The sequence below is a fragment of the Ciona intestinalis genome, chromosome 10, assembly GCF_000224145.3.
Source record: "Ciona intestinalis chromosome 10, KH, whole genome shotgun sequence".
NCBI classification, from domain to species: domain Eukaryota; kingdom Metazoa; phylum Chordata; class Ascidiacea; order Phlebobranchia; family Cionidae; genus Ciona; species Ciona intestinalis.
Genome location: NC_020175.2, coordinates 1,567,300 through 1,586,964, shown reverse-complemented (window position 1 = coordinate 1,586,964; position 19,665 = coordinate 1,567,300). Strand labels below are relative to the sequence as shown.

At 33.6% G+C, this 19,665-nt stretch overlaps 4 protein-coding genes across 9 annotated transcripts in view; 1 reads left to right on the top strand and 3 right to left on the bottom strand.

Moving 5' to 3' along the window:
- The first annotated feature begins 822 nt into the window (after positions 1-822).
- LOC100186316 (WD repeat and SOCS box-containing protein 1) lies at positions 823-9,549 on the top strand. 4 transcript variants are annotated; one of them, XR_001974925.2, is made up of 10 exons: positions 823-963; positions 1,348-1,555; positions 2,091-2,236; positions 2,809-2,918; positions 3,449-3,574; positions 6,309-6,490; positions 7,511-7,627; positions 8,159-8,247; positions 8,446-8,556; positions 8,924-9,353. XR_001974925.2 is itself a non-coding variant. In XM_002121486.2 (9 exons), exons 1-9 carry the CDS (start codon positions 909-911, stop codon positions 9,093-9,095), a joined length of 1,227 nt encoding a protein of 408 aa, XP_002121522.1. In that variant the 5' UTR covers positions 823-908; the 3' UTR covers positions 9,096-9,549. The 4 variants fall into 4 exon arrangements, 1 of the variants encoding a protein (XP_002121522.1); XR_717419.2 differs by lacking the exon at positions 8,159-8,247 and adding an exon at positions 8,115-8,158 and having other exon boundaries at positions 8,924-9,350; XR_717418.2 differs by having other exon boundaries at positions 8,115-8,247; positions 8,924-9,350.
- LOC100183942 (cell cycle control protein 50A) lies at positions 9,229-10,891 on the bottom strand. The gene has a single exon (XM_002128931.4). It carries the CDS (start codon positions 10,701-10,703, stop codon positions 9,648-9,650), a length of 1,056 nt encoding a protein of 351 aa, XP_002128967.1. The 5' UTR covers positions 10,704-10,891; the 3' UTR covers positions 9,229-9,647.
- Positions 10,892-11,415: 524 nt separating this feature from the next.
- LOC100179243 (N(G),N(G)-dimethylarginine dimethylaminohydrolase 1-like) lies at positions 11,416-17,363 on the bottom strand. 3 transcript variants are annotated; one of them, XM_026836446.1, is made up of 7 exons: positions 17,341-17,363; positions 17,063-17,249; positions 16,731-16,869; positions 16,304-16,412; positions 15,871-16,064; positions 13,746-13,889; positions 11,416-11,495 (listed from the first exon to the last, which is right to left on the bottom strand). In XM_026836446.1, the coding sequence occupies exons 2-7, from the start codon at positions 17,215-17,217 to the stop codon at positions 11,442-11,444; spliced, it is 795 nt and encodes a 264-aa protein (XP_026692247.1). In that variant the 5' UTR covers positions 17,218-17,249; positions 17,341-17,363; the 3' UTR covers positions 11,416-11,441. The 3 variants fall into 3 exon arrangements, with proteins under 3 accessions (XP_026692247.1, XP_002129594.1, XP_026692248.1); XM_002129558.4 differs by lacking the exon at positions 11,416-11,495 and adding an exon at positions 12,809-13,331 and having other exon boundaries at positions 17,341-17,359; XM_026836447.1 differs by lacking the exon at positions 11,416-11,495 and adding an exon at positions 13,632-13,671 and having other exon boundaries at positions 17,341-17,361.
- A 1,561-nt stretch (positions 17,364-18,924) lies between these two features.
- LOC100181569 (solute carrier family 25 member 46) overlaps positions 18,925-19,665 on the bottom strand; it is a 10,069-nt gene continuing 9,328 nt past the window's right edge. The window contains exon 10 of the transcript XR_003396312.1: positions 18,925-19,006. The gene's annotated coding sequence lies outside the window, so the exon portion shown is untranslated. The remainder of the gene's footprint in view (positions 19,007-19,665) is intronic.

Here is a 19,665-nt window from a genome sequence, read left to right as displayed (position 1 = left end):
TGTGGGTAATAACGCGACAGGAAAGTAGCTGATATCTGCCACCGTCTTTATTAAATGCTTGCTGGCGGCCCACACTGGTACCGGTAGTGTTAACCAAGTACTATGGTAAAATCATTCTTGTCCGCTTGGGTACAGTAAAGAGCAGCTAAATTTATTTAAATTTGTTAAAATAGGTCCGTTCAACTAGATTCCGTTTAAACAGATTAAAGCTATGGATTTAGAATAGTATTATTCTATGCGTTAGTTTAAAGTATTGTTTTGTTCCTTTGTGTGTTTGTGCTGGTATTTTAGCGTAGGTTACTTATCTCAAAACAACTGATTAACAATTTTACACCAACTTTTATGTGACATTTACAAATTTATTTTGTGACAGTAACGAGAACTGTTTAAAAATTTAACCGCGTTTAAATTAAGAAACTGGCATTTTATCGCAAATACACGATAGACGTAAGCAAAAGAAAACAAGTTCGAGCAGCAAAACAAATATGGACTGTTATAATTGGGTGTGGCGAAGGCGTTTCCTATCGCTGCTGTCCAATCAGCGTGAGTGTAGTATTCCGCCCTACTGGTTATGGCTGACGTAACATGTCCGTCACGTCAGTGCTTCACGGCCAGACAGGCAGTTGATATCGGACAGAATGTATTGTTATTGGTTCGTGCGTTGTGTTTTACACTGTGAGATGCTGTGTAGTATAAACGTGTCGTAGAGCGTAAAATATTTATCAAAAAATATTTATATGAAGCTGTAGGTGTTGCACTGATGCTGTAAAAATTAAAATAGTTCAGTCCGTTTATATATTTGTTTAACTGTTATATAAAATAAAATTATTTTTACTTACCAGGCGGACTCTGGTTTTTAGTGTTTCTTGTTAAAAAAAGGTTGTAACATTGCAGATTTTGACTAGAGTATGGTAAATTTCAACTCAGCTAAACAAATTAAATTTTCCGCCAATTTTGATAAAGGTAAATATATATTTACTAATGTTGCTTCCTATGAGCAAAAAAGCAGACTCGCATAACTAATAACATTTTTTATTTAATGACCACCTAGCTACATGAGGCATCAGGTTTTTTAATTTTAGACAAATCTTGATTGACATTGTTTAAATTAAGTTAAACCTATTGACCATAGTTGTCAAATAAAAGGAACCTCACTGATTAATGTGGTAAATGCAATATACTTTGACTCTATTCAGGCTATCACCAGGGTAAGAAGTTATATAAAGTATAAAAACGAGGGATTAAAAACATTTGTCACCTCTTTTAAAAATTCCATGGCAGTAACCAACATTATCACATTCTGTAATACATGTGTTTTATTGAATATTGTTTTTTACCTATCCACAGAAATAGCTTCTGATGTGACAGAGTTACCCAGCATTTACAGTGGTGTAAGCAGGTGGAAGCCTGGTAGAGAATCTAAGTGTTGTGCCTTTTCATCCGATGGCTCCAAATTTGCTTGGTGCAATGGACATGGTTTCGTCAAAGTTGTTAAATGTAACAGCGGGGAAGATATAACTACTGAAGAGATCACAAGCAGAGGAGATTCTGCAAAGTATATATATATATATATATATATATATCATATCATGTGAAATTTAGAAATTATTTGTCAATTTTTTAAAATTAACTTGTATGACATGTTTCTTGCTTGTAATTGCATGTAGAGTAGCTTATTTGATCAATTTTGTATTTTTTGTTATCATTTTCTAAACAAAAGGAAAGTCATTAGCTTAAAAGTTCAAAGTAAAAGTATGGAGTGGTTTTTAAGTGCTTTGCGGTTATGAGGTATTGATTGACCTCCTTGGATTAAAACGTTATGCTTCATATATGCTTTTATTTTGATTTTTATAAAGAGGCTGTCAAATTTAATTAGTAAATTGGTGTAATAGCAAAATAGTTATAGTGGAGACTTTTATTGATATTTTTATTTATATTCATTGGGCCAGACTTTTTGAAGCGAAAGGGTGGCAGAGTTAGTTGGAAACTTATTTCTATGAAACAAATCTTACTTATGAGTCTGCTTACCTTGCCAACCCAGGTGTGGCATTCATAATTTTATTAAATATTCACTGTCATTTTTTTTTCAGTGTAAGACTGCTAGATTGTGGTAAAAATGTTGTCTCTATGGAGTTTGCACCAAAACTGCCATTGTTTCAAAGTAAAGTTAATTCAACTTCATTGCTTGCTATTGGTTTGGAGCGAGGCTCAATAAAAATATGGAACGTAGATACAGGTATATATGCTTTAAAACTAGTAGACACATCACACAAGGGCATGGGTTGTAATGGGCTTGGATGTTTTATGATATCTATACATACAATGAATATTCTACAACAGCAATTATAAGGTCTTGTTTTATTTATTTGGAGCATTTTATCGTGTATGTGTTTCTGTGCAGCGCTACAACCAATGCTGTATTATTTAGTAGGTTAGGGTAAGATGGTTAAAGTTTTTAATCTCTTCATTGTCCTATTTGGGTAGTAGACAAACATTATTTTCAAAATTGATAAGTGTATTTTCACAAATCTAAAGGAGTGCTGTTAATTGTTAAAGTACAATAGGTTAATATGAGGCATTGCTACCATTTTACCTTACATAGTAATAATAGTACTAAAAAGTTGTGCATAATATTTTTTATTAAGGTTGTTATTTATTTGGTGCAAACTGTTACTGTTGTGTAATATGCAAATACTGCATTGAAGTGACTTTCGTATACCACTTAACAAACACAAACGCCATTTAATTATACATGCTTGAACCCTACCAACCTATCGTGATCAAAGTTTGTTTAACGTTACATTGTAGGTGACATGGTGTACACACTAGCAGACCATACGCAGTCTGTCACTGGTTTGACATTTGCAACAAAAGGTGAACCTCTCATGATTTCTTGTTCTGAGGATTTCACCATGAAGGTGATTAAAAGAATATTATTTTTAAATTATTTATCCTCGCATGACAGAAAAATAATGTTGTGTTTTCACAAGTTATGAAGTTACTATGTATTAGTTTGGTGCCGGTTTTTAGGTGGATTACTTTTCCCCAAAAACTAATTCTAAATATAAAATAACATGTTGTAAAAATTTCGATCATGCTTTTAATAACAACTATGTGTAAAATTCACAAAACTGCAATTCTTAAATGCACTGTTTTAAGTATATTACGTCATGAAATGTATACGCCCTACTTAATATTAAAACTGTTAAGAGTGTTGAAAATTCATCAGTACTGTATTAGGTTTTATGGTTTAAGCTGGAATGTAATGTTCACAAAAGTATTCTTGTATACTAGTTGTTAACGTAAAAATTAGACACGATACAGACAGGATCACAGGAAATATTTCAGCTAAACTAATTCTTTTATTATTACCATTTACATTACAAGACAATATTATTAATATTATAACGTGGCTGTTATCAAACTTTTTTTTATAATATTGATGCAGGTTTGGGATTTGGGTGAAGATGGTAACATGTCGTTGACAATTAAAGGTCACAACTCCCCTATACACTACTTAGCATTGTCACCGAATGACCCTTCCATACTTGCATCTGTGGGCATGGGAAAAGCTGTAAGTTTTTTAAACAATGAATAAATTTAATTTGCTTTATTATTATCGCATGGACGAAAAACGACAGTCGTTATAATGCAGGTGTTCTTACACCTCAAGCCCGCTTTCGAGTTAACAAGTATGTAACTTTATTGGTGTTTGTTTTTATGGATGAATGAGAATTTAGACAAATAGTTATAATTATAGGCTTAGGTGCCGTTTTATATGGTGCAGACAAGGCTAGCCTACTCTGGATATTATGCAGTAGGTGCAGCACCTGCTGTGTATACCTGCACTTTAATAATAAAACCCGTTTAAAATTTAAAAAAACTAGTCGTTTTAAGCCCACAAATAACTAAAGAACTATATGTTCCAGCATACGTTATTAAGCCATCGATTGGCGTACCAATGATCGTTTTTCGTAATGTTTTCCTTAACGATGCATAATGCTTTGTTATGACATAAGGGCGATTCACGCATTGATTATTTGCGTCATATTACGGATTGACACGTTCGATATCAGCAATTCAGGAGAAGGCAAACTGAATAGCCTACGTTTACCATAGACACCGTTTAAAACTTTAAATTGAAGTGAACCTATACGTTGGTTTTATTCTTTAAAACAGCTTGCAACGAGTACATGGCAAGCGCCATTAAAAATACAAGTTATCTTGATTACACCACGACTGTATGGAAACAAATAACACATACATTGGTCTGTATTAAAAACAAGTATTAACTTATTTGGGCTTTTTACGTTGTGGATGCCCTTGGATTCAATTAACCACTTTAACAGCCAGTCGCAGACTTAGGTGCTGCTTGCTACATATTTTTGAACAAGCTTTATGAAAAAAATAAAAACTACACGTTGCTCATAAAAGTAAAATGACAATAAACGTAAAAATTGACAGGCCAATATTGCGAATCGCCTAAAAACGATTTACAAACGGTTTTAATAAATTAGAAACCCCACAGACACTAGTTTTGTATCAAAGTAAGATCTCCGTATAAATCAACAACATTTTAACCTTTTTGAGGTATCATTATTGTTCGTATGTATATCATACTATCAACAACCTTTAAACGATAACGAGGTAGTGAATGCTTTTTTTCACTGGTTTTAAAAGTGTATGAACGATAGGCAGCAGGTTTGGTTAATTAATAGGCTCTGTATTATTAACGGTGCCATGAAATGTAAAGTATAAACATATGTTTGGGCAAATGATAAAAACTCGTGTATACAGTATTTTTCTGTAAAAGGAATGACGTCATAATAAACGTGGCCTCTTATGCAATTTAAAAAAAATCTGCGCCTATAATGTGTAGCATTACATAGGTGGCCAATTCTTATTAAAACAAGGGAGGCAGGGCTAGTTAGACACACAATCCTATAAAACAAATCTAAATAATTGTTTGTAATGTTTACTGATTAAAGTGTAAAAAATTCTCGGGTAGAGACTGCCACCCCAGGATTATTTATGATATTTAGTATTTACGGATATTTTTATTGTGTCTAGTGTAGTTACATGTACAAAACTGACATTCTTGTATCAACTACACACAGCTTGACACTAAACAGCTCAATGAGCATCTAGTGTTTGTGTACTGTGTAATATGATGTAACTGACGTGTTGTATTTATTCAAAATCACCAGCACAGTGGCTATGGTGTATGTGTGTGTTTTTAGTGTATAATATGAATTTAACTTTAAAACACTTGATTTCATGCTCACATGATTGGAGTTTGAACTTATACAATCTTGCTCTGTTATCTGTGTTCTGTATAAACTGATAGCAATATGTTAATCTTATATAACATAGTTTCATTAATGCCATTTAGTGTTCTTAAGACTTGTATTTGTTTATTATTGGTGTAGAATATTTTGAATCCTACATTAACTAAATATGTTATGATTCGTAATAACCAACTAAAGCGATAAATGTTAAAACAAATAAATATTGTGTCTAATTGTCAAATCTACTGTTTCATTGAGTCATAGTTCAAAAGCACCTATGATTAAAAACGTTATAAAAGTCATTATTAATTGTTAGTTGCACATACATACACCGTAGCTAAACTATAGAATTTCTTTTAAATAATTGAAAAAAACAGGGTGACATTTAAATGTCAGGTTCTTGCGAACATAACTGTTTTAAATCCAAAGATATTATGCCACAGGGTGAAATAACACAAGCTTATAACAAGGACCTAAACTTGCTGCTGTAAATGCCTGGGGCATTGACACTTACCTCATACAAATTTATGTGTGTATGCAACTTGTGATGAATGTAATAAATCTTAACCAACATGGAAAATATATTTTGGTGATACAAATGTTTTATTAACATTGGTTTAAATGGTTTCTATACTTTTGGGTCTTTGTATTTTATGTCAAAAAAGAGTATAGAAGCATTGGCACATGTCCTATGTTTTTAAAAATCAGGGACTTCTTTAGGCTTTGTGCACAAGTTATTACCTTTATTTACTATGTCTATGTGTACCAACTACCAAGCTTAATATACTCATAGTGACATAGGTTGTCATAATCTATCCCAGGGGATGCTTGCGAACCCATGTTAGACAGGTTTTTAATTGCTGATTTAATATTACACTGAAGAATTTTTTTTCATCTTATTCAGGTAATGATAAATCTGATCTAAATATGACATCATTGCAAGAAATGCACTTTTGAACTCAATAATGTACATGATGAAAACAGCAATGGCTTATAATAAACACTATTGTTTGTACTCAGGTATATTTGTGGAAACTACCTCATAAACGCACGTATAAGAAACTACGTTTGTTACGAGGTCACAACAATGACGTTGTTTCCTGCTCATGGTCACCAGATGGTGCTCTTCTTGCAACTGCCTCACATGACACAACTGTCATTGTATGGGAGCCGTTTTCTGGAGATCAAATCTTAGTCTTAGGGTATGTATGTGTAAGATAAATATATATACTTGCAGTTTATTATACCCGAGTTTATATATATTGACATGTGTATCTATGTTGGTCTTAAATTTAAACTGCTATGTAAAAGTATTATGGCAGCTTTAAAATTGCCATTCATTTTAATAGAGATTGTGCAATGGGGGATATACATGGCTCAAGTACTACTCCCCTTAAAAAACAAGAGGGGTAGCCTTTTACTTTAGGGAAGCTTTGTGGCAGTTTTGGCTTAGCTACGTTCTCTTTCTTCCATTCAAATTCTATATGGGTTAAGTCTAGAGCCTGACCGATTAGTAGTTTACCGAATATACCAGCCGTGTTTTTGGTAATTTACCGATTAAAATAAAATGGCTGATATCATTGACACTAAGTAACCAGACAGCCAACGACGTGGGTATGTCAGAATTCATGCATAGCGGTAACTTTTTTATAATCGTAAACTCGTTCTTATACTTAATTTAACTTGTTCGTAATAACATAACGTATTAAACCTAGTCAAATGATCAAACAGCCATCGCATGTCATGCTTATTAGGTGCGTGTAACTTGGGGTACTTCACTTATACATGTCTCTACTCGTTAACATAATACACAAACTGCATTAGCTGATAAATATTATGTTAGATTAATAGAGGGGAGGTAAAATACATTTTACGAAACAATTACAACACATTTTTGATTACAAGTTCAATATTAAGTAACTAATTAAAAAATAATTGTTAAGCCTGTAGTTGGATTTACCATTCATTCACACTGCAAGTTGAACACAATAACATACATATCAAATGTCAATATTAAGCATCACATCACAGTTTTAATTGTAAGAACAAAGTCCCTTTGTGGCTCCATTTGAATAAGAAACAAATGATGTCATTGTGGGAGAAATATATTTCTAACAGAATACAATTTGTTTGACATAATGTTGTTACTTGTCGGAAACATATTTTGTTGCACTTTAACCTTAGATTAATATCATCTATGTAAATTATAACTTTAATTCCAGGCATTTGTTTCCAATGCCTTCCCCTATATATGTGGGGGGATCTAATGGAGCTTGGGTCAAAAGTGTTTGCTTTTCTAAAGATGGGACAAAGATTGCTACAGTATGTGAAGACAATAGGTAAGAAATGTATTATATTTATACCTAATGTTTTGTTAGCTAAAAGGGTATTGTTTCATTGTTTCTATGACGCCTTTTCATTGTGAACTTTCTGTACATATTTGAAGTAATTTGGAAAGTATTGCTGTGTTATGTTTGCTAGGTGTATTTGGTAGTGGTTAACTTAAAGATATTTGGTGTTCTAGCAGTTAAGTGGGATTAAAGTTTTGTGGTACAGTACGTACAAGTAATACCATCCAAACTACATAGTTATTAATTATGGTGCACCATTCAGTGAATTCACACACTTTCCTATTTGCAACATTACATAACAAGTTTGCTATTTTTAACCACACATTAAAAATTTAAAGTCTAAGCATTTTGTCTTAAAAAAGATTTTTTCTTGCTGTATTTTTATCTGTCCATGTTGTATTGCATTCTGTATTCAAACTTAGCTGGTGTATTAACATACACATAGTTGGTAGATATTTATCTCTAGTTTACCCAGGAACCTGTGACAGTGATTGGCATTGGAGATGCTTGTACTTTCAGGTTCTTATTACAATTCGGTATTTTTCGTTTCCATCATCAAGATTTTGATTTGCGAGTAACCCTGGATTATTGAATGTTGTTTTCTGAAGGTGTAGTCCGTGATGTCATTAGTTTGCAATAACTTTGCTACCAACAAATGTAAAATTAAAGCAACCTATAACCTGTTTTTGATAAATTATCTTACAATAAAATCCAGTTAAACTTAAAGTACCCTTTTTTGGATATGAGTTTATGTGATCAAACGTTGTGTATTAATTTTGATCTTCAGTTTCTTTCCTTTATTGCAGGATAAGAGTGTGGAAGCCTTGGTTACAAGACACATCTATGCTTGAAAATACAATACCTAAAGAAGGATACCAGTGCAGAATATCACCTGATGGTTGTATAATTGCTGTGGGGTAAATAACACATGTTTATACTATTAGGCTACCTTATGTTTAATTTATGCTAACCAAATTATAATATTTATTTTTCTACCCACAACAAACACATTGTGATTCATCCTCTAATATAAAAGCAAGAGGGACTGCGTTTTACAAGCTTTAAAAATATTATATGCAATTGAGACAGATAGAGGTGTTTTAAATAGCATAGTCAGTTTTATGTTATATCCTGTCACGGAGCAATCCAGAAGACTTTCTGGGCAATAGAACACCTATGTTATAACGACTGCTGGTTAGATTTATTTATACTTTTATTACGAAGAAGCCTTCCTACACATCTACTCTATGAGAGGATTTTAACCAAGCTGTTACGAATTCACAGGAAACAAGATGGCAGCGTTACAATGATCAAAGACTCCTCTACTGAAGTCAATTCACTCCTACACTTATGCAGACTTGCTGTCAGAAAGTCTTTTTCCCTGTCACTCTTACAAACCATTGCATTGCCCCCTCCCATTATGGAATACCTTGCTTATCGACCATCTATTGCTTGAACAGCTGAATTTCGAAACTGAATTTCTAAAGTTCCTGATCACATCCCACTTATAACTTTGTGACGCTCCAAGAAGTTTGCTACATGATGACAATCTTTTCACATAACAAAGTTGTTAATGCTATCATATATCAACTGTTTTTTTTTATTTGTCACTCTTGAAATGATTTGTGTCTGATTTTATGCTTAGTTCTTGATATTTTAAAGATATTCAAAATGTATAAAGCCTTTAAAAATACAGCAAAACTTTTAAAAATGAGCATTTATTACTACGAGTACAAAAACTTGTATTTTTCTATATATACTTACAAATACGGAACAGGTCCAGTAAAATTTTAAAGTTAGGACAGAAAACGGATTGGACGGAATAAAGTTACAAATATATTTACAAACTCACAGTGCTTTGTATTGTGACAGTTTTGTTGGGCTACAAATAAACATTTATGAAGATAAAACTTTTGAAAATAAATGAATACATTTAAAACAAAAAAATGAAATCATTTAAAAAAGGTAGATAGTAGGTCCTATGAAGAAGCTCCTTGTATATAAACAATCACTTGAAGTTGACCTCCCTTGTGTTCCTAGCATGAAGATGTACAGCAGTCAACACAAGGCCACCAAAGAAACATATTGTTCCAAATGTAATGTAAGCAATTCCAAGGAAATTGTTTTTTCCCCCCATCCATGTTGTTGTGCTCAGGATAATTCTTTTTCTTCCTCCAAACGATGTGACTGGGAAATTGTAGTTGATTGTAACCTTGTACTGACCACTGGGTAAACCATTGTTATATTCTGACCCAAGCCTATTAAGCCTCCCATATGGTTTCCTGAAATGTGGAAATGCAGCTGGTCTCATCCAAACTATAAAAGCTTCATTCTCATAGCCGTTATTATCAGTATTGTTTCTATCCAGAAATGTAACCGGTTTTTGCCAGTTAGGTGGTTTTGCATATATTTTAAATGCCTCCTCTAAATCTGTCGTTGGTGGTGGATTATTGAATTTAGCAGATTTATCGGTTGGCCACGCAATTCCTGTACGTAGAAATGGGACCTCTATATCCCCTTGACTGAGAGTGAATGTATCGTTAAACAAGCTGTTAGCAATCGCACCACAAGGAGCTATAGTACGTAATGTGCCATTCTCAACAGCTAGGTGATATGGGGCACAAGAATAAACTTGTGCGCTTGATTTATGTTGTCCAATTAGTTGGTCATCATCCCTAGACTTCACATATCTTCGGTGGTTTTGGAAAAAGTTGGTAAGGCCGTAATACATGTAGACATTACCCTCCATTGAGGTTTCTAATGTAATGTTAAGTATGCAAGTGCATGGCTGCGTCATTTGTGACTGGTTCATTCTCAATAAACCACATGGTACACCTGGATTTTCAACAGATACACAATCAGTGTAATCATGCTGGTGTTCAACTACAGACTGTGATGTTACAAGTAATACAACCCCAATTGGCACGAATGCTAAAGAGATAATAAAGAAGACTGGTAAAGCTGACTTAGCGGATATTATTGGAGACCAAGCTGGCATGCTTTGTTGTTTGAACGCTGTGTTATCAGGAATATGCCTCTTTTCTTTTTCCATGACAACTGACATGTTTAAACCTCTGTGCTAGATCATCCAGGAAACTTACATTTGTGTCACAGTAGTTTATATAACAGGATAGTACTTAATACTGCTAAAAATCTGCATAAAAACGTCGTAGATAAAACAGACTTTACCTTGAGTGTATAGCACCCTTAATGAGGCTAAACATACACATAAATGAAAAAAATAAGGCACTTTACCGAATATTTACACTTGGTAAACTTTTAAACAGAAAACTTTAATAAAGTTAAACAATATTGAGCAGTGACTATTGAATGAATAAATTTATTTATATTTTCAATTGGCGTTTTTCTCGCGCGGGGCAACGGCTGACGTCAGGCCATAGAATCTTTTACGATTGGTTGCCCCAAATTAGGGGTTCCTTTGTTAAACAATTCAATACAACTACTTACATGTGCAGCAAACAGTATAAAGTACCATTTCTTTGTAACTTGCGAAATACAGAAAATTATATTATCTCTTTTCTTACAACTAGAGAAGAGTGTGGGGAAATTGAACGTAAGAGTATTCACGTTGTTGTACCACTCCACAACAATCGGTTACTCACGTTTTGGGTGATTCGCAATTGTATTAAATCACAGAATAAAAGCTTACCACAATCAAACAACATTTCATAGTTAAAACTCAACATTAAGCTTAAACTGCTCTAACTTTAATGACTACGCTAAATCTTGTTGCAATTTGCTGGATTTTTATTATTTTAAAATTGTTTCGGTTTTTAATATTCTAACAGTTTCTTTTGAAATTTGGAAATTTCCCGGTGTATTTATATCTGCTACCCTGGAAACATACACAAAAGAAATTGAGATAAAGAATAGTTGATTTCCACTAACGTAGTCGAACAAATATTCACAATGAGATATAGTACAATGGGGGAAGATAGGACACTTAAGCACATATTGCCAAATATTTTTTCCACGAATTAGTACCATCATTCCTTTATTAATTGACATCAATTTAATAAAATATAATAAAACACACGAAGAGTTATTTAACTATACGAACAACAAGTGAAATTTTACAAATTCGAAAACACACAGGATAAGATGGGACAGTTTGAAATCATTGGTAATTTTGATTATTAAGTGTATTTATAAAAAGGAATATACGTAAATAACACGAAATAATACGGTACGCTTTGAAAATTAAGTTTAAACATTTTTTTTCTTGCCCTACTGCTATAGTTTTTACATGTTACCTATATAGTAGAGTGGGGGAAGATGGGACACCTTTAACACATATTATCCAAATAGCCTGATCGTCTTTTAAACGATTAACAACGGTCTGCGGAAGTCGTGAAGATACGGTTTTATAATTCATTGAATGTTCTTTGCTTACTAACAAATGAAAAAAGAAAACTAAACGAATAGGTGTCCCATCGTTCCCCATCCTACTATATACATTATATTATTGCATAACAATTGGTATTGTTTGAACGACAATGGATAAATATTGTATCCTACATATGTATATAAACTTGTAATAACAGAAAATTGATAATAACTATTGATAAAGTTTTTATTTTTGCTACAAATTGGGTATTACTACTCTGTTTTTTGGCACAAGCTCCTTCTTATAAATTAACACCAAGTGCAAATGACCAAAATTCGAATATATTTTTAAAATATTATCTTTTTATTATATCAGTATCTTATAATTGAAAACCCCCTGAGGTATAAAATAAACTAAATTAAAAGCAAATCTTTCAAAGTTTGGCAATGAAAACATGCAAAACTACAATGTGGGGGAAGATGGGACTCTAAATTGAAACATTAGCAGAATTCTACAACTTGTATAGATAACCTACCGAGTTTAACAGGCTGTGCTAGTTTCTTTGCCATGTAAACTTTATATATATACCGTTAAACTGATATTTGGTTGTTGTTTTTATCTCAAATTAAAGTCATATTGACCCTTGCCTGTTTTCTTTATGCTTATATCTCAGTGTTATTTTACAAAACTTAAACTAGTTTTATGAGACAAAATCAAACTGTACGAAATATTTAAGGTTGTTTTATGAAGCTATGAAACTAGTTTAATCGTTTGCACACGCAAACTAAATAAATCATTGGCTTTGTGCAAATGACTGAATTTGTAAACTACAAAATTTGTTTGTAAACTACACACTTGTAAACTACAAAATTTAATCGGCTTTAGTATTATTTTTGCGACATTCAAAATTAACATCTTACTATTTCGCAGTTTTTACCTGTTGAAAAACTACTGTTTCTATTTTACATATTTTTTTTACTATTTAAAAACAGTAATCAGCTTTGACGGGCGTTTTATAAGATCGTGATAATACTGTTAAATAATTCTGTAACCTTATTTTCCTGATTATCATTAAAGGGGGGTGCGTAAAAAGAAAATTAAAAAGAGTCTCGTCTAAAAAAGTGTCCCATCTTCCCCACCCTACTATATTATTTTGCTTGAAAATCGTTTTTGTTATCTGTATTTTCAATTTTTATAAACATATTTTGTTCAGTTTTTGTTCAGACATTAAACTGTCAATTAAACTGTCAACAATAGGCTCGAGCATGTTAAGCAGCCATCTACTTTTGACAACTCGCTGAGGTCGCACTCGATTTTTCGGATGTTTTGTAGATCTTTGTACACCTGAACATTTAAATTAAAGATAGGATTTTTCGTTGTGACGGTGTTCTATATTGTGTCACACTTTTACTTGAGACTTTTAAGTATAGTTGTTGTTTTGCTGCTAATTTCCTTCTTTTTGCTGTTTAAATTCTGAACTTCGTTATTAGAAGAAGTATAGTGAGGTGGGGGGAGATGGGACTCATTTTTATTCTATTTTCTCGTCCAAGTTAGTAGCAAACAAAGAACATACAAAGAATTATAAAACTGTATCATCACGACTCCCATAGACCGTTGGTAATTGTTTAAAACACGACCCGAATATTTGGATATTACGTGATAAAGGTGCCCCATCTTCCCCCTACTATAAATAAAAATATTCCATGTTATTGTACGTTTCATTTTAAAATACGATATCTGTCTTCCATGAAAATATACCTGTCCAGTGAGTGGGTATTTCGTGGTGCTTGGATGAATTAAAGTTGGTTTTCCGTCTATTTCCAAGTACACCGAGTTTGCAGAGCATGGTATGTCTTTTACTTCAAGGAACTCGTACTTTACCGAAGATTTCTTCTCAATTTGCTAAAAAAATAAACAATGTTCGTTTCGTAAAAAGTGACGCATGGTCATTGACTATTACGGTAGTTTAAACAAGTTTCCTTTTTCTGGTTTGATCCCGTAGAGATATATAGCGAGTGGAAGACCGGTCCGGGCAGACGGAAAAAATCTCTTTTTACGGGCTTACTCAATTGCTGATAGACAAAACAAATGTTAAAGTATTACAGAAAATAGGTAAGGGTCAATATGTCTTAGAGTAATAATAATGTTTTAAAATTTTTATTTATACAGCTTACGTGATAAAGAAACTATAGCACAGGCTGTTAATTTTACTATTAATTAAAAAAAAACAATTTTGTCCCGTCTTCTCCGTTGAAGCAATTGCCGTTAAGTGTCTTGCCCAAGAACACGTACGCCCACAATAGTAGCAGCGACGTGCCTTGAACCCAATACATCTGGGTTACAGGCAGCAGGCGCGCTAACCACTTTGCCACGGCGCCGGACATAACATAAAAAAGTAAAATCCTATTTATTGCAAAAAAGTTTATTCACAGTTATTACCAGTTTTCTATTGTTACAAGTTTGTATGATGTCTTAGGATACACTATTTATCATTTTATGTTCTATAGGCTACCCATTGTTGTTTAAAAAACATCAATTCTTCAAACAGGATAACATATTGCGATTTTTAACTGTCCCGTCTTACCCTGTGTCTTTTCGAATCGCTAAAATTACATCTGGTGTGCGCTAAATAACTCCATGATAGTACTAATTTGTGGTATAACCCACAAACAGATGGGACACTTAAGCACAACGACGATGGGTATTGTTCGAACATCAATTGATAAATATTGTATTTTACAAACGTATATAAACTTGTAATAACAGAAAATTGATAATATATTCATAAAGGTAAATTTTTGTCACAAATTGGGTATTACTACAGTACGACATTGTTTTTTGTACTACTTCTCATAAATTATCTCCAATTGCAAATGTCTGAATTTCGAATATATTTTCAAAATATTATTTTTTTTATTATATCAGTATCTTATAGTTGAATAATCCCCGAGGTATAAATTACTAAATAAAAACTTTTACAAGTTTGGCAATGAAAACAGCCAAAACTACAATGTGGGGGAAGATGAGACACTAGATTGAAATATATTTACATTAGCGGTATTCTGCAACTTGTAGTTAACCCACCGAATTTAACAGGCTGTGCTAGTTTCTTTGCCATGTAAACTTTATACATATAACTTAAAACCGATACTTTGTTGTTGTTTTTATTTCAAATTAAAAGCTTATTTACCCCTGCTTATTTTGCCTATGCATATATCTCAGCTTTTTTGCAAAACTAAAACTAGTTTTATGAGGCAAAATTAAACTGTACGGAATGTTCAGGGTTGTCTTATGAAGCTATGAAACTAGTTTTATCGTTTACACTTGTAAACTACAAAATTTAATTGGCTTTAGTATTATTTTTGCGACATTCACAATTAACATCTTACTATTTCGCAGTTTTTACCTGTTCAAAAACTACGGTTTTTATTTTACATAATTTTTTTAATTTTTAAAACAGCTAATAAGCCTTGACGCGCGTTTTATAAAGTCGTGATATTACTGTCGAATAATTCTGTAACATTATGTTTTCCTGAATATCATTAAATGGGGGTTCGAATAAAAAAAAAGTCTCATTTGACAAAATTGTCCAATCTTCCCCCATTCTACTATATAATGAATGAATCACTGCTGTAGTTATATCCAGCAACTGGGTTCAAAGCTCGACGCTGCTATCATTGTGGGCGTATATGTGTCCTTGGGCAGGTCACTTGAAAAAAATCCAAACAAATAATCACCTAAAAAGTAACATGCACATGGTAACTCGTAAGCTGGCACGAGGTGTATGAAACAGAACACCCGTGTTATAACGACTGTCGTTTTCCGGCCACGCGAGGATAAAGTAAGTTACAATTCGTTCATTCAAGCTTACAGATAATCTTACAGTTTTCACGTCAGTTGATGTTTCATCTGATCCAATGAGTATTTTTCTTCGTCCGCCAAGTGTGCAAACACTTTTTAAGTGGAGGCTGCCTTGGATAGATATGCTAATCACTGAGAAGTCGGGGAAAGCTACTTCCAAAACTTTGATACCAGCTTCATTTGTTCTTTTACTCAAACCGACAAATATTTCGTCTCCTAAAATTAAATTACGACATTTAGCGAATTTAATAACAATAATAACGTATGGAGGTTAATAGAAAACCGATTCCTTGCGGATCTCAGAGCCCACTTTGTTTTTTTGGCAGTAATGCCTTGGTCTATATCTCTTAAAATAAACATATGTGTATATTACAGCGCGGCAAACCGGGGTTGTGGATATAGGTCACAGTTTGCCAAGTATTTAATTGTAAACGGAAAGTTGGCATTTTTGTTACCTGTGAATAACACGTCTCCACCATCCAGATTCGCTGCAGGGTCAATATGTTTCATTATTTTAATGTCAATATCCTTGAACGACTGTAGCGTTTTCAAGATGGCGTCACACTGTTATAAATAAGATAGATTTGTGTGTTGGGATTCATGAAACAAAGATAGACCACATTGCTGTGTTACATGTAAAGCTGTCGCTTGTTGTATTAAAGTTAACACAACACGAGGATGTGTTTGCATTGCGTTTGAGTTACGGACTTGTATGTTTTAAACTTTGCAATGTTATTGTATGTCGTTACAGCTTTGTGGGGCTAGCAGCCTGTCTTTTTGCGGGTAATTTGCTTCTCTTCGGTGTTTAAATAAATTCGATATTTGGTATCGTATTAGAAGTGATTATTGAAATGTTTGTTAGTTAACTTTATACGATATTACTTCTTTTCGTCGGCTTGGGTGACCTGGTGTGGTGACTAAAGCAATTTGTCCAATCACAACTGCTGGGTCTTCCACGAAAACACAATCAGGTAGTGAGTCGTCAGCATCCAGCACTATGACGTTAAGTTGTAATTGATTCCTAAAAGAAACATCGTGTATAACGCCTGCTTATTGTCGGCGCTTGAATGTAATTATACTTGCAATTTAAGAGCGGCGGGAAAACGAAGGTCGTTATAACACGAATGTTCTGTTTCATACATATCTTGTACCCGCTTACGAGTTACCACGTATAGGAAACTTTGTGGGCCGCCTAATTTGTTGCAGAATCTTACTTGAAAATCTTGTAATAAGTTTCATGTTGCTCCATTGCTTTCTTCATGTCGACAGGCTCGACGTCATTCATGCGCAATGCGTCACCCGCTAACGTTGATGCAATACCACGCATGATCACTGTCTTTATAGCGAAATTATCACCAAGGACATTCATTTTGGCCTATGTCAAAGCTAACTGAACCTAACCTGTATAAGTGTAGGTGTCGTTAAAAGAACAATATTTGATTTGTCAATATATAAAACAACATTCCTATACTTCATATAGATAAACACATACTTGACGCAGTGAACTGTGTACATAACGTAGCGAAGCTATTTTACATCAGTCACTGCTTCAGTCGTCACAGCTCAGTGACTTCAAAGCCAACACCTTATTGCCCTTAGCTGCATGGGGTGGGGGGAAGATGGGCCACATTTTCATTCTATTCTCTCGTCCCATTTGATAGTAAACAAACATTCAAAGAATTGTAAAACCACATCCTAGCGACTCCAGTAGACCTTTAATAATTGTTTAAATAAATTAATTAAATAACATGATCAGGATATTTGGATATTATGTGCTAATGGTGTGCCATCTCATTCCACAGTACTATATTATCATAGAGCACAAAATAACACTTGTTGGTTTCTGTTTTTAATATAAGAAAAAACTTATATCCGATGCACTTCTGCTGTCTAACCAGGCTTTGTACAAACACACTAAACATATAGCACGCATGACATACTATATTCAAGCAGTTTGTGATGGTTATCGGCAGACATTTGGTTGAAGCATCAGTATGACGTTGTAGTGTACGTATACTATCTACCACCGGATATTACATTAAAATGTTTTTACTACGAACAACAGCATATATCTACGACTTTTCTTTAAATACAAATGTTGTCGTATTCGTCTAGATTATGATATAATCTTTTGAATGTTTTATGATATAAAAATATGCTGTTTAAAATACAAATTAAATATTTGCCTTAGTTGATCTAATTTCTAAACCTACAATATGCTAAATGCGCCTTGTGCACGGTACCGCAATCATGATACTCCGTAGGTCTGTAGTTACGTCGTTCCTTACCATTGAAAACAGATTGTATCCGCTTTGTCAAGCCCTGATTTTTTTAGTCCAGTACCGACGAGCTCTTTGCTTTTAGCATTCTCTGCTTCTTTTATGTGCAACCAAAACCCCTAATAAGTTTAAATCCCTACTATAGGTCGCTTAGGCCTATACTGCTACTGGAAGCATGCCATTCCATTAAAATTTGGCGTTGTTCCCATCAGATATAAGTAATATTATAAATAGCTACTCTTGTAAAATATTGTACCAATATTTCGTCTTCTACGACAAGGAATCATAAAAAGGTACTCTGATAAGCCGTTTCTTAATTAGACTGCTTGGACCAGTGTTCTTCAGCCTTTTTTGGGTTGGTGAAACCTGTTGCGACGAACTCATGCAGCCCTGATTACTTTAACGTGAAACTAATGACGTAATCAAAGTTAAATGCGTACGAGAATTAGTTCTAGTTTAGTCGAAAAGTACCGCTAATCAAAATCATTAGGAACAGGTGGTTTGCGGTTGGAAGATAGAAATAGTTCCGAAATTCGCAGTGATGCAAGATATAGAATGCATGTAAAATAACTGTAGGGAAGTGGCTAAATTTGGTAAAAAAAAGTTCACAACTGAATTATAGAATATTATTGGTGAAAATGTTTGAAGTTTGTGCACCCTTGTCTATCCTTTTGCACTGATAACTTGGTGCATCCTAGGGTACACCGGTTGAAGAGCCTTGGCTTAGACTACAGCAGGTTTTATACATCTCAGTCTCACTCTTAGCATTAGCATTTCTAGCAGTAAAACACACATTGTTTACGAAACCAAGGTATAATTGCTTTTATCGTTACGAGTTGTATTTAACACCAAGCATAGTGAATAACAATCAGGTATTAAAGAGTCTGGACCACGCTCATACAAGTTGGTTTTAAATGAAAATTTACACTTAATAAATACTATCTGTGGTAATTTTTTGTAAAAAAAATATTTAGTTTGGCCAAAAAAACGTTTTAAAAAGTGCCAAAAAATTCGCCTATTGTTGCGTCACTCGCGGGCACTATGACGTAAATTACGTCACGATCTTTTCTAATCGATCAGCTGATTTAGGCTTTGCTGTTTGCAGCAAAACAGAGTGTACCGTCGACATAGCATTTTCTGTTACTTTTAAATTAAGAAATATGCGTAGGTATTGCCGTGGCCTGATTTTAGTTTAAAATTAATATTTTTAAAAATTGTTTGTAAGTGTATTACGCTATTTAAATTTGTCAGTTAACAATAATGTAAAAGTGTCAGTGTGTGATGTATAGTCAGGTAGAAGTATTTCATCTAATGAAGTGCGAAGATCCTAGTCCACTAGCAATAGGTATTGAGCCTTTCCAGTTTGAACCTGTACTTCCCGCAAGTGTTGGGGAAGTAGACAGGCCAAGACCATGGAAAATAAGTGAAGCTGAGCAAATCAACAACACAATTTGGTGGGTTGACCAAGAATAGCATTTATTAAAAAAATGTGACATTTAAAAAGTCTGTTGGTTAAAGTTTGCACTGTCTTTTTTCCT